Raw genomic sequence first — 12557 nt, 5'->3', positions numbered from 1 at the left:
CGCCGGACTCCCGGAGATGGCCATTAACCTTTTCAGGTACTAGACCGCAAACATGTAATCAGAATGTTCTTGACTGAACATTCTGACGCTGTTGTAACAATCCGCGCTGGCGATTGTGAGCGATGGAGTTCTAGAGCACTGCCTCGAGTGTCCGAAAAACATTCCGTACATACGTAACTCAAAGGGTTGAATGGACAGTGGCAGCCTGGTTCCTGGCTGGACCTCGGCCCACCGTTAATGCACAGCCATCGTGTATTCATTGCTGTGGCTTTCTCTGCATTCGACAGAAAGATTCATCATTCAGTCCTCCGTTAGCTGGAACCAGTTCACACTATGATACGACATTGCAAGGATGTGAAAACAGATTTGAGAGTTATCACACCCAATCACTCACTCACTCACTCACTCGCTCTCTCTCTCCTGCATGCATGCATGAACACACACACACTCACTCACTCTCTCTCTCACTGTCTCTCCTGCATGCATGCACGAACACACACACAGGCGCACACACAAACACACACACATAACTCACTTTCTCTCTCACGCATGCACGCACGCACACACACACACTCACTCCTCTCTCTCCCTCTCTCACGCATGCATGCACGCACACACATACAAACGCACACTCACACATGCACACACACACACGCACACACTCTCTCTCTCTCACGCATGCGCGCACACACACGCACACACACGCACGCACGCACGCACACACACACACACTCACTCTCTCTCTCTTCACGCATGCATGCACGCACGCACATGCATACGCACACTCACACATGCACACACACACACACACACACTCTTAGAGAATTGATTAGATAATCTCACACGCACGCATGCACGCGCGCACACACACGCACGCAAGCACACACACACACACTCACTCTCTGTCTCTCATGCATGCATGCATGCACGCACGCACACACACACACATTCGTATTTTAACGTTAACACAGGAAATGAGTGAGGCAATAGTTGCCCCTCCCTCATCTCAGCTGAAGAAATGTGGTCTGAAACAATGGGGAGGAAGACTATTCACTATTCCTATGTGAACAGAAAGAGTGCTCTTTCCTGAAGCACTGCAGAACTTCGGAAAAAGGAAATTCACCCACTGAAAGAACAGACCTTTGGACCCCTTAAGTGAACAGGGCTCTTAGCGAAGAGGAGGAACCAGGTATGACACAGCTATGGTGGAATTATAATACGAGCGGCAAGATGAGACATGCTTAGTGTACAGCTGCTCCCGAAAGCAAAAAAAAAAGAAGAAGAAATAAAAGTAATTCTGAGTCATTTATTTCATCATCATGAGAGAACCTGACCCCTGTTTTAACTCAAACATTTGGGGAAGTCTTAAGTATGAGCTGGTGCTTGCACAGCACTTACAGAGGTGTGACACAGTACCCTCCTAACCCTAACCCTCCTGATGACTCAAGGAAGCGCTGACTGTTGGACAGAGTCAGTTCCCTCATAAGGGCTTATTGGTGATGTCACAATGATGCCGGGGGCGACATAGCTCAGGAGGTAAAACCGATTGTCTGGCAGTCAGAGGGTTGCCGGTTCAAACCCCACCCTGGGCATGTTGAAGTGTCCTTGAGCAAGACACCTAACCCCTAACTGCTCTGGCGAATGAGAGGCATCAATTGTAAAGTGCTTTGGATAAAAGCGCTATATAAATGCAGTCCATTTACCATTTACCATGCCAGCCTGTGACAAGCGGGTTAGATTGAGGCTTGTCTGTGACAGAGGTATTCTTCAATGATATCACAATGAAGCTCAGCTATGACAGAAGGATTTATTGATGATGTCCTAATAAAGAAAAATCACCTTTTCGGTCCTCCAAGAAGTCCCCAGATATCCACTGCAGCCTTGCAGTCAGTTAAAATTGTTATTATTATTATTATTTTTAATTAACGGCAAACTATAGAGCAATGTGTGTTTTTTTCTGGCTGATGGCAGTCTGGGGGTACTCTCAACTACAAACTGAAAACAGTGATCCAACATGATTGTAGTTAATATATCTTTTTTTTTTTACTTTCAGCGTTTCTTGGGCAACGAATGTAATTTATCACTCTGTTTGTGCAATTCAATACATATTAAAATCAAATAAAAGGTCAATGAGAATAATTAGAAATACATTTTTTTTTACATTGTCGCAAAGTGCTGAAGAGAACACTTCATTCTGTGAAAAACAGAAAACTGCACCGTACTCTGAATTTGAAGATTGGTTGAGGAACAGGTCAGAAATGAATAGGAGAGGACCATCATTCCTGTGGCCATTTATCAAGTGTGTGTCAACACTGAAGGCAGCTGGGAAGGGAAAGCCCTGACTTTGACATGGCTGCTGTTTGCAATATTAATAACACACAGTTAAAACATAACTTCCATTCCTTCTCCTTTTGTGGTGAGCTTTTCTGAAACAAATACCAAAGGGCACGGTGAGGGGTGGGGACAGGGTCATGGGTCAAGGAGGTGCGGGATGGTAGTATTTTGGGTGTTCACTTCCAGTTAAGAAATAACACTCTTATCCATACTCCTTTTGTTGGAGCGTGTGTTGATAGGGAGGATGCAGGCCGAAGGGCAGGCCTGGAATCTATGGACACAAGAGAGTACTGTGTTCTCAAGCGTGTACTTTCACGCAAGGATGAAGTGTTCAAGTATCAGTCAGAGAGAGAGAGAGAGAGAGAGAGAGACTTTGCCTTAAAAAAAATCCTTTATTTAACATAATGAGAGATGAAGAGAGATTAGAATCGGAAAATTGTGTAATTAATCATTTTGAATTCATGTAGAAATGGAGGGCAAAATAAGGGTATTTTCTATTTGTCAGAACTGCTTTCTGTGTAATTGTAAATTATTACATTTTGAATAATGTTAGGGGTGCACTGATGATGGGAATGATGATGATGATGTGTATGATTTTTGGTTGTGGGATTGGTCTTTTGATATTATATCTTAAACATTTTATTTTATTTCAGTCAAATAATATAAGAGGGATCCATTCATAAAAGTCACAGCTACATAACACTTGCTATAAATATCATATAACCAATCAGACCACTCACTTTCATAAAACTTAAATACTTAAGCATTTCTGCATTTTCACTGTAATATGCAAAGTGCAATATAAATATTCATTATGTATTATTGTTATGATACAAAAAAGAAAAAGGAGCACGACTATCAATTTACAATGATAAGAAACGTAATTAGAAATAAAGCTGTTTATGAAAAAAGCCAATAAAATCGTTGACAAAAATCACTGCGCTCCTTGATCACAGCGCCACCTGCCGTTCAGTAACATTCGCGTTACAGACGTCACCTTTTGCGTAAATTTCATGCGTCGACTTCTGTGGTACGTCATTCACGCGTCTCGCATTCAACTATACACATGTGAGTGTCAACTTTACTGCTTACTGTAACAGTTTAACAACGTGAACCTATATATTTTTTGTGCATCCATTTGAAAAAATAGCTGCAGACTAGAATGGCGCAAGTCTAACATGGCTGGCTACCGTGTTTATTAAATGTCATTTTCCAGACTTATTACGTTAATGGCTAAAGTTGGCTTGCGAGCTAATCCAATTGGATGTTCGTTTTGCTAGGCGCTTGTTAGCTTGCTTGTACTGCGTTACTACGAAGCCTAGTTAAATACCTTTTATTCTTAACTCGGGCATATACCTCACTGCATTAGCAAATGCATTTTGTAGCCCGTTGGGACTGAGGTCCCAGCTTGCGAACATGTGTTAACCAGCTTTAACAACAACACTTGGTTAAAACTTAGTTGCTAAGTTAAACTGCAAGTCGCGCCTGGATAAGAGCGTATGTTAACGGAATGTAACACAACGTTCTGATTAACTCAAAAGTGCTGAATCGAGTCCCTTTTCAGATCGGGTATCTGTATTTCAGGTTCATGTGCTTCGTTGATTACATTTCCTTGTGAAGATTATTTTAATGTTGAAACGTCGTTTGCTATTTCATTGCTTATTCAGTTGTCAACTAAACTAAATTTTTGTTTTAAGATTGTGAACTCAATCAAACCAAAATCCGGCGAAAGTAAACCACAAGAGAAAGAGCCGCATCACAAGTGACTGAATCGTCCACCTGTTGGGAAGAAAAAGAGGCGTCAGGACGAGGGATGACGGAAGGAACGGAAGAAAAGAACCCGAGGCCATGGAAAGTTGGAGGAAATAAGAGAAAGGGACATGGAAAGGAGGAGAGAGGGCGAGGCAGCGGAGGCGAAGCGGGAACTAAGAAACGTCTGGACGCGATGAGCGTGGGCTACTTCCGCAGAGTGAGCGAGCGGCTGGAGGAAGGGTTCGCCGAGGAGGAGGAGAAAGGTGGGATTGGGGGGGGGGGGGGGGGTGGAAGACGAGATGGATGGGCGGATGAGTGAAGGGCAAAACGAGCGAGCAAACCAGCTGTAGATTCACGGGAAGGGCTGGCGACAGAGATTTAAATCTGTGGCTCAGACTAGGACAAAAAATGTTTCTTTAAGTTTCAGGTGCTACAAACAGTGAGTTGCTGATAATCAGCGAAGAGAGATGTGTTTCAGGCGTAAAAGCAGATGCTTTTTGTGGTGTAGAGATTACAGAGTAAGTGCTATATCTACCCACAATAGCTTTTCTTCCAATGGTATTTAACAGCCTAGTAAATAGACTGTGTGTTCCTCAGACAGTGACTGAAGGTGTTTCTTTCTTGTCCTCCTATCTCTGGAGAAAGATCTTGAGCTTGTTACGTGAAATACTTTAACAATTCAGATGCCAATATTCAGAACAAATGATTTTTTTATGGAATTGTATTTGAATTGTATACTTCATGAATTCGGACCCTGACATTATAACGACCAAACTCTCCCGCAGTGCTGTTTGTGGAGAATGTGCTGAGTGAAGTAAGGGGGCGGGCTCTCCTGGTTGCCACGGATATCACAGGCAGCGTCACCCTGCAGCGGCTGCTCCCATTGGCCGGTCCTTCCCAGGTGGTGGAGGTGTTGTCTGAGCTGGGCGGAGCCTCCGGGCAGGAGTTCAAAGCCGCGTCATGTGACCGATGCGGGGGGCACGTGGTGGAGACGGCGCTGAGGCAGGTGCCCAGGTGGGCAGGTAAGACCTGGAGACAGACATACGAACCACGGCAGCCATACAAAAAGTTGCCTGGGACTGACAAAAAGTTGCCTGGGACACACAGACAGCTATGCAGAAACATTGCATGGAACACAAACAGCCTTGAAGAGAAGTTGGCAGGGACTGACCGAAAGTTGCTTAGGTTACACTGGCAGTTATGCAGAAATGTTGCTTGGAACATAAACAGCCTTGAAGAGAAGTTGGCAGGGACTGACAAAGTTGCTTAGGTTACAGCCAGCAGTTATACAGAAAAGTTGCTTGGAAAACAAACAGCTTTGAAGAGAAGTTGTCAGGGACTGACCGAAAGTTGCTTAGGTTACACTGGCAGTTATGCAGAAAAGTTGCTTGGAAAACAAACAGCTTTATAGAGAAGTTGGCAGGGACTGACAGAAAGTTGCTTAGGTTACACTGGCAGTTATGCAGAAAAGTTGCTTAGGAACACAAACAGCCTTCAAGAGCAGTTAGCAGGGACTGACAATCAGGCATACAGAAAGTTGCCTGAGGACGGAATGGTGGGCAAGCAGAGTTGGGGAGGAGCCTGTCCCTCCATAGCAGTGGGATAATGTGTATCCGTCCTGCAGGGCAAACCCTGGAGGCCTCCAAAGAGTCCGCAGAGGAGACGGAAGCGGAGGATTGTGGGATACTGGAGGCCCAGGCCCTGGCTCTGTCGCGCGCGGTGACGGAGGACGTGACGGAGTTCATCACGCACACGCACGGCTCCCACGTGACGCGCACGCTCACACACCTGCTGGGGGGCTGCCTGGAGCCAGAGCGCTCCCGCACACACCCAGGTGAGGGCTAACGCTCCCGCACACACCCAGGTGAGCGCTAACGCTCCCGCACACACCCAGGTGAGCGCTCACGCTCCCGCTCACACCCAGGTGAGCGCTAACGCTCCCGCGCACACCCAGGTGAGCGCTAACGCTCCCGCGCACACCCAGGTGAGCGCTAACGTTCCCGCACACAACCCAGGTGAGCGCTAACGCTCCCGCACACACCCAGGTGAGCGCTAACACTCCCGCGCACACCCAGGTGAGCGCTGACAGTGTGTGTGTGTGTGTGAGAGTGAGAGTGTGAGTGTGTGTGTGTGAGAGTGTGTGGGTGTGTGAGAGTGAGAGTGTGTGAGTGAGAGTGTGTGTGTGTGTGTGTGTATGTGTGTGCGAGTGTGTGTGCGAGTGTGTGTGCGAGAGAGTGTGTGAGAGAGTGTGTGTGTGTGTGTGTGTCTGGTATAAACTCTCTCTCTCTGTTGTGTATAGGGGGTAAAATGCAGAAGACCAGCCCTCAGCTGGTGGATTTTGAGGCTCCTCTCTCTTTTGGACCTGCTCTGAAGAAGCTGGCCCTGTCTCTGATGGACCATATCCACAGTGAGTCTCTACTCATAATCCCCTACTCTGGCTGTCCCACACAGTACAGCCACGGCCCCACTGTACAGCCACACCCCTACAGCACAGCCACACCCCCACAGCACAGCCACACCCCCACACACTATAGCCACACCCCCACAGCCCCACTGTACAGCCACACCCCCACAGCACAGCCACACCCCCACTGTACAGCCACACCCCCACACACTATAGCCACACCCCCACAGCCCCACTGTACAGCCACACCCCACAGCACAGCCACACCCCCACTGTACAGCAACACCCACACAGCACAGCAACACCCACACAGCACAGCCACGGCCCCACTGTACAGCCACACCCCTACAGCACAGCCACACCCCCACACACTATAGCCACACCCCCACAGCACAGCCTCACCCCTTTAGCACAGCCCAACCCCCACAGCACAGCCACACCCCCACACAGTATAGCCACACCCCACACAGTATAGCCACACCCCCACACAGTACAGCCACACCCTTTAGCACAGCCACACCCACACAGCACAGCCACACCCCCACACAGTATAGCCACACCCCCACACAGTACAGCCACACCCCTTTAGCACAACCACACCCCCACAGCACAGCCACACCCTTTAGCACAGCCACGCCCCCACAGCACAGCCTCACCCCTTCAGCACAGCCACACCCCCACAGCACAGCCTACCCCCACAGCACAGCCTCACCCCTTTAGCACAGCCACACCCCACAGCACAGCCTCACCCTTTAGCACAGCCCAACCCCCACAGAACAGCCACACCCCTTTAGCACAGCCCAACCCCCACAGAACAGCCACACCCCTGTAGCACAGCCACACCCCTTTAGCACAGCAACACCCGCACAGCACAGCCACACCCCTTCAGCACAGCCACACCCCCACAGCACAGCCACACCCCTACAACACAGCCACACCCCCACACAGCACAGCCACACCCTCAGGGTGTGTCCATATCCGAGGTTCTGTAGTGTACTATAATCTCTCGTGTCTCTGTCTCTCCCGCCAGCGTGTGTGACGAACGCAGTGGCCAGCACCGTGCTCCAGGCTATGCTGGCCGTCTGCCACAGGAAGAGGCCCAAGCTCTGCAGGAAGCTGACCAAAGGCATTGTGGGATACTTGACGTCTCTCAGCGCCGCACCTGGAGTCAGGTGAGGGCTGCTCTTTGTACGCTGTTCCCCCATCACAGTGCACTGTTAGGATTTTGCCGTGTTAAATATGCGTGCACATTCAGTGCATAAACATACGACACAGGAACAGTGTTTACAGTAATGCTGTGCCGGTAATCGAAACGATGCAAATGACTGCCGCTGAGTGGGTGATCCTGTTAAGGCGCTGTTGAAGCGCGTGGACGGGCCCCCGCGGTGTGGTGTCAATGATTAAATGGGTGTATGGTAATTTAACGGGTGTGTGGTAATTAAACATGTTCCTTTCTTTCTCAGCCCTCTCCTGGTGTTTCTGAAGGACCAGGCTTGCAGCCGGCTCATTGAGAAGGTCCTCCAGGTGTCCCACAAGGCCCTGCTCCGTGACGTCTACAAGAACCACCTTAAGGGTCAGCTGGTCAACCTGGCAGTCCATCCAATCGCAAACTTCCCGGTGCAGAGACTGACGGCCGCGTCCAGCGGTTACAAGATGGTAGGCGACCTTCGACTCGTGATCACGACCTTTGACCCACGACCATGACCTTTGACCCGCGACCATGACCTTTGACCCGCGACCATGACCTTTAACCCTGCTTCGCCCTATGAGGGTTTTCACACCAGCAGGGCACACTAGGATATACTTAACCTTGGGGCTAAAGAAGCCTTGATCTCCAAGCTAAGCTCTTGTCTCAAGTTCAGATTCAAATATGCTTTATTGGCATGACCACATATATACATAGTATTGCCGAAGCGTGATTTATGTAAACGGTAAATTCTCTCCCTCCCTCTCCCTCGTCTTTCCCTCCCTCAGTTTCACTCGGTGTTTGAGGAGCTCGTCGAGGGCCTCGAGGCCATCCTGGCGGCAGGTCACATGGGAGTGATAGTACAGCTGACGGACAGCTGCGTGGATCGGGAAGAGATGCAAGGCCGGCTGCTACAGTGCCTCCTGGAGGTGAGGCTAACTCACTGCATGCTATCGCGATTAAAAGCTGTGTTTTGTTGGGAGGGACAATTTTCATGAACTCCTGTGTAGGAGGAGTTATGGCTTGTCATCAGTGAGGTACTGATTTGAACCAGTCTGGAATAACGTTTCTGATTGGTTCATTAGAGTCCGTGATTGACAGAACATCACGGCACCACCCATGATAGCAGTTGGTGAATTCTCCCTGTATCATCAGCACCTGTGAGTGTAATTGTGTGTTTCAGACGTGAGCCTGGTACACTTTCAGCTAACAAAAAGTCATCGCAACAGTACTGTTAATGATAGTTACTTAGTAGCAGATTTAAAATTCTCATCATTTAAATGAGCATTAACATAGTGCAGTGGTTTTAAAACTGGACTTGTAACTCAGAGTTTGCAATTCCTTGAACAGGTGCTTGACCTAAATTGCTTCAGTAAATATCCGGCATACAATCCACAATAGTGGATTGGTATGTAAAAATGGAATCTGTGTAAGTCGCCCTGTATAAGTTGTATTTTATTTATACTGTAAGTTTGTGTTGTTGACTTTCTGCCTGCCTCTCCACCCTACCTCACCCCCCTACCCCGCCCCGCCCCACCCCAGGCCTTCCACTGTGCTGCACCTCCCTCCCTCCAAACTTTCTGTCTCCCCCTCTTCCTGTCTCTCCACACTCACGAGGCGTACTACGGTGAGCAGCCAGCAGAGGGAGACACACAGGTCAGTTGATGCGTAATGGCGGGATAAACAGGATGTTTGCCCTCTGACCTCTCTGCTGTTTTTTGTAACACTGAAACTTTTAGCTTTATTTATCGTTTATTTGTATCGAGTCCTATGTTTCTGTCACACCAGCCTATTTTTAACAGTTTACCAACTGCCTTGTTATACATTTATATTTCTTATATATGTATCTTATATACTTGTTATACTTTTGTTTTATCTGAAAAGTGCTGTGAACAATTTGTGAAAGAGCTTTATAATTGTTATAATTATTATTTGCCCAGAGGAGCAGCATAAATGAATATGAATGTAAATATGAAAGAATGCACAAAGGCACACAAGACGTCGCTTAAAATGAGAGAGGTCCGCGGTATAACATGGACATTAAAGAAAATAAAATTAGGTTTTTAAATTTTTACTCTGTGAGCTCACCTCTCTGCCTCCCACGCCTCTACGATTATTAACGATGATCTTTTGTTCCTCTCTAGCGCCCCCTGTCTAACATCTGCTATAACGGCTCCCGCCTGGTCCAGTCTCTGGCCAAGTTCAAAGACCGCTCCGTCCTGCTCAACAGCCTGCGCCTGCTCCCTCCCTCTGACCTCCTGACCCTGGGAACTGACCAATCAGGGAGCCACGTGCTCCAGGCCCTGCTCGTGTCCTCGAGCGACAAGGGGCGGAGCAAGATACTGAGGAGACTGGAGGTGACTGAAGGGGGAGGGGCTACAGTGAGGGAGGGAGGGAGAGAGAGAGGGAGGGAGAGAGGAACACACTAGCACACACACACACACACACAGGAGTGCGATGAAGAAACAGAGTAGTGCATTTCCCTCAGTTGTGTTTATGATAACCATTTTCTACAGTCAGTGTATGTCACATCAGTTTATAAAATGCGTCAGGTTCTTTCTCTCTCTCTCTCGCTCTCAAATTCTTTTTCAAATATGCTTCACTGGCATGACCACACATCATTTTGCCAAAGCAAATTTATACAAAATGCAAATCAACAGTAAGAGTAATATGAACTCTCTCTCATCAGGGTCAGTACGTGCAGCTAGCCTGTTCCAGATATGGCAGTCGAGTTTTAGAGGCAGTCTGGAACAGCGCCACCGTGAGTCAGAAACAAGGAATTGCACAGGAACTAGGTGAGGAGATCTCTTACCGATTTATAATGCTTGATTGAGGTTAAATATTTGGTCTGTCTGTCTGCAAATGTGAAGACATCCATTCAACCGAAGCTACCACCAAAATGGGTGCCGGGTCCAGTTAGGAACCAATGGTTCAGAATGCTCTGGAGCACCTCTGGCTCAAATGCAGTGGTGAAGTAGTTCCGCAATCCCAGAATGCACCTGGGGGACAGTACCAGGCCAAGATCATTCCTGGCTCAGAAGGTCCCAGTTGGCCCTGTTCCTTTCAGGTTCCATGGTCGTGTGTTTCTGCTTTGATTGCAATGTAAATTTAAAAAAAATACAGATGTATTTGTTGAGGGCATGTTGTGTTGTTGCGTTTAGCATGAATTCTCTATCGCAGTGCTCCACATACTCTGCGATACTGTCCTTATGTATGAATACCTCAATCTCCCTCTCTGTCCTTCTCCTTCTCCTTTCTTTCTTTTTATCTCTCTCTCCCAGCTCCCAGCGAGTCCGTGCTCCGGTCTGATCAGTTCGCTCGCCACGTTTGGGCGAAATTTGGTCTGACCCACTTTGGGAAGAGGCGGGGCCAGTGGCTGGAAATTCAGACCGGCCAATCAAAGAAGAGGAAGATGTTCAGTGACATTCTGGAGTGAGCGAATCAGAGACAGCGGTGATGGGGGACAGAACACACATTCTCTTGCATCTGAGCTCGTGTCTATGTCAGTTGAAGTCTGGATGCGTGTTCCTGTCATCTTGGACGGTCTCGTCCTCCTTCCGTACTGTAACCCAATAAATCAGCGTTTCAGTTGCATTTTTCCAAAGGCCTTGTGTCTTGACTCTTGTGTTTCAGGAGAACTTAAGAACTAGAATCTGTCGGGAGTACGGTCACCGCCTCTGCCTTTCCTTTAGGTTATTATAATTTTGTCTTTTCCATAGTTTTATTATGTGTATTGTGTTTGCGTTCTCAAATTCAGTTTAGTTTCAAGTCCCCAGTGTTGGCTTTCCGTTGGCGGATCCTTGCCCATTCAGTTGTACGTTTGGAGGGCACCATAGATTTCAATTAAAGTTCTGTAAGAATGGAGCACCTTTGTCTTAACAGGAAGACTGGACATATTTACCCTGAAACCGCTCATTACAAACTGAAATTTGGCACAGAGTATATTTAAAGTATTTTAATTACCGCAAACGAAAAACGTTTTTCAAACGACTGATGTTTCACAGATTACGACGACTTCAATTTAGAGCCGATTTTAGGAGCAGGACTGCCGCAAACGGCAAGGTTAAAAGCTTCAATCAAGCAACGCTGCCATTTACGTGGTGGGGGAAAAAAAAAAAGCTTTTCGGCGACTTCAAAGACTCCGCGCTCGGGTGGAATCGGTAATGCACTGGAAGTCATCCCAGGGCCGCAGTCTTAAGTGATGCCGGGCCGTCCATTTAAATGACGCTCCTGGAATGGCTTGAAACGGTTTTGATCGTTTGTTCACTGGCGCCATTGACAAACGCAAGCCTCAGTGTGTCGCTCGCCCAGGTGTGTACAGGTGAGATAACGGTCTGCTCGGGAGATTTGGGAGGTACCGACAGCTGGGGGTGGGGGAGGGGGGTGTACACGTATTTAGGTGACTAGTGGTTGTCGTACAATGTTTCACAGTGGCCATATTCTAAAGACAGTAAGTACGATACAAGAAACAACAGAAGAAGGCCTCATTTGAGCTGCTGTAGGGAAAGCTTGCAGATGAGCCCCTAACTCCTTTTACATTAACAGTATTAGCATGAAAGAAAAAAATTATTTTTAATTTGCCTACTGACAAAACGATCCTGTGCTGTCCTAAACACATTTAAATCTGCAAGATGTCTTGCTCTGACAACACGGTCACAAAGGTTGAAGCAGAGGTGGGGTCAAGGGGGGAGGCGTTGGCTTCTGTTAACTTAATCCTGTGCTTCCTCCCACCCGAAGCCTGTGGGAAGCCTATCGGAAGACAATGCCTTTCATCAACATACAGAAACTGAAGATGATTTTTTTTTCTCGATGTGGTTAAAAATAAATATTCAATGCCCTTTTAAGAGTAGGCTTTAAAAAAAATGTTTTAGAGTTTTTTCA

The 12557-nt window shown here is 47.6% G+C and overlaps 1 protein-coding gene across 2 annotated transcripts; it reads left to right on the top strand.

Moving 5' to 3' along the window:
• Nucleotides 1-3265: 3265 nt before the first annotated feature.
• LOC135260568 (nucleolar protein 9) lies at nt 3266-11270 on the top strand. Of its 2 annotated transcripts, none has more exons than XM_064345899.1 (12): nt 3266-3402; nt 4032-4349; nt 4872-5108; nt 5711-5920; nt 6386-6493; nt 7521-7662; nt 7954-8146; nt 8465-8605; nt 9219-9332; nt 9821-10033; nt 10366-10471; nt 10958-11270. In XM_064345899.1, exons 2-12 carry the CDS (start codon nt 4148-4150, stop codon nt 11110-11112), a joined length of 1821 nt encoding a protein of 606 aa, XP_064201969.1. In that variant the 5' UTR covers nt 3266-3402; nt 4032-4147; the 3' UTR covers nt 11113-11270. The 2 variants fall into 2 exon arrangements, with proteins under 2 accessions (XP_064201969.1, XP_064201970.1); XM_064345900.1 differs by lacking the exon at nt 3266-3402 and adding an exon at nt 3483-3501.
• Nucleotides 11271-12557: the final 1287 nt, after the last annotated feature.

Source organism: Anguilla rostrata, chromosome 8, assembly GCF_018555375.3.
Source record: "Anguilla rostrata isolate EN2019 chromosome 8, ASM1855537v3, whole genome shotgun sequence".
In the NCBI taxonomy this organism is placed as follows: Eukaryota; Metazoa; Chordata; class Actinopteri; order Anguilliformes; family Anguillidae; genus Anguilla; species Anguilla rostrata.
The sequence above is the reverse complement of the archived record's forward strand: the minus strand, read 5'-3'. Positions and strand labels throughout refer to the sequence as shown.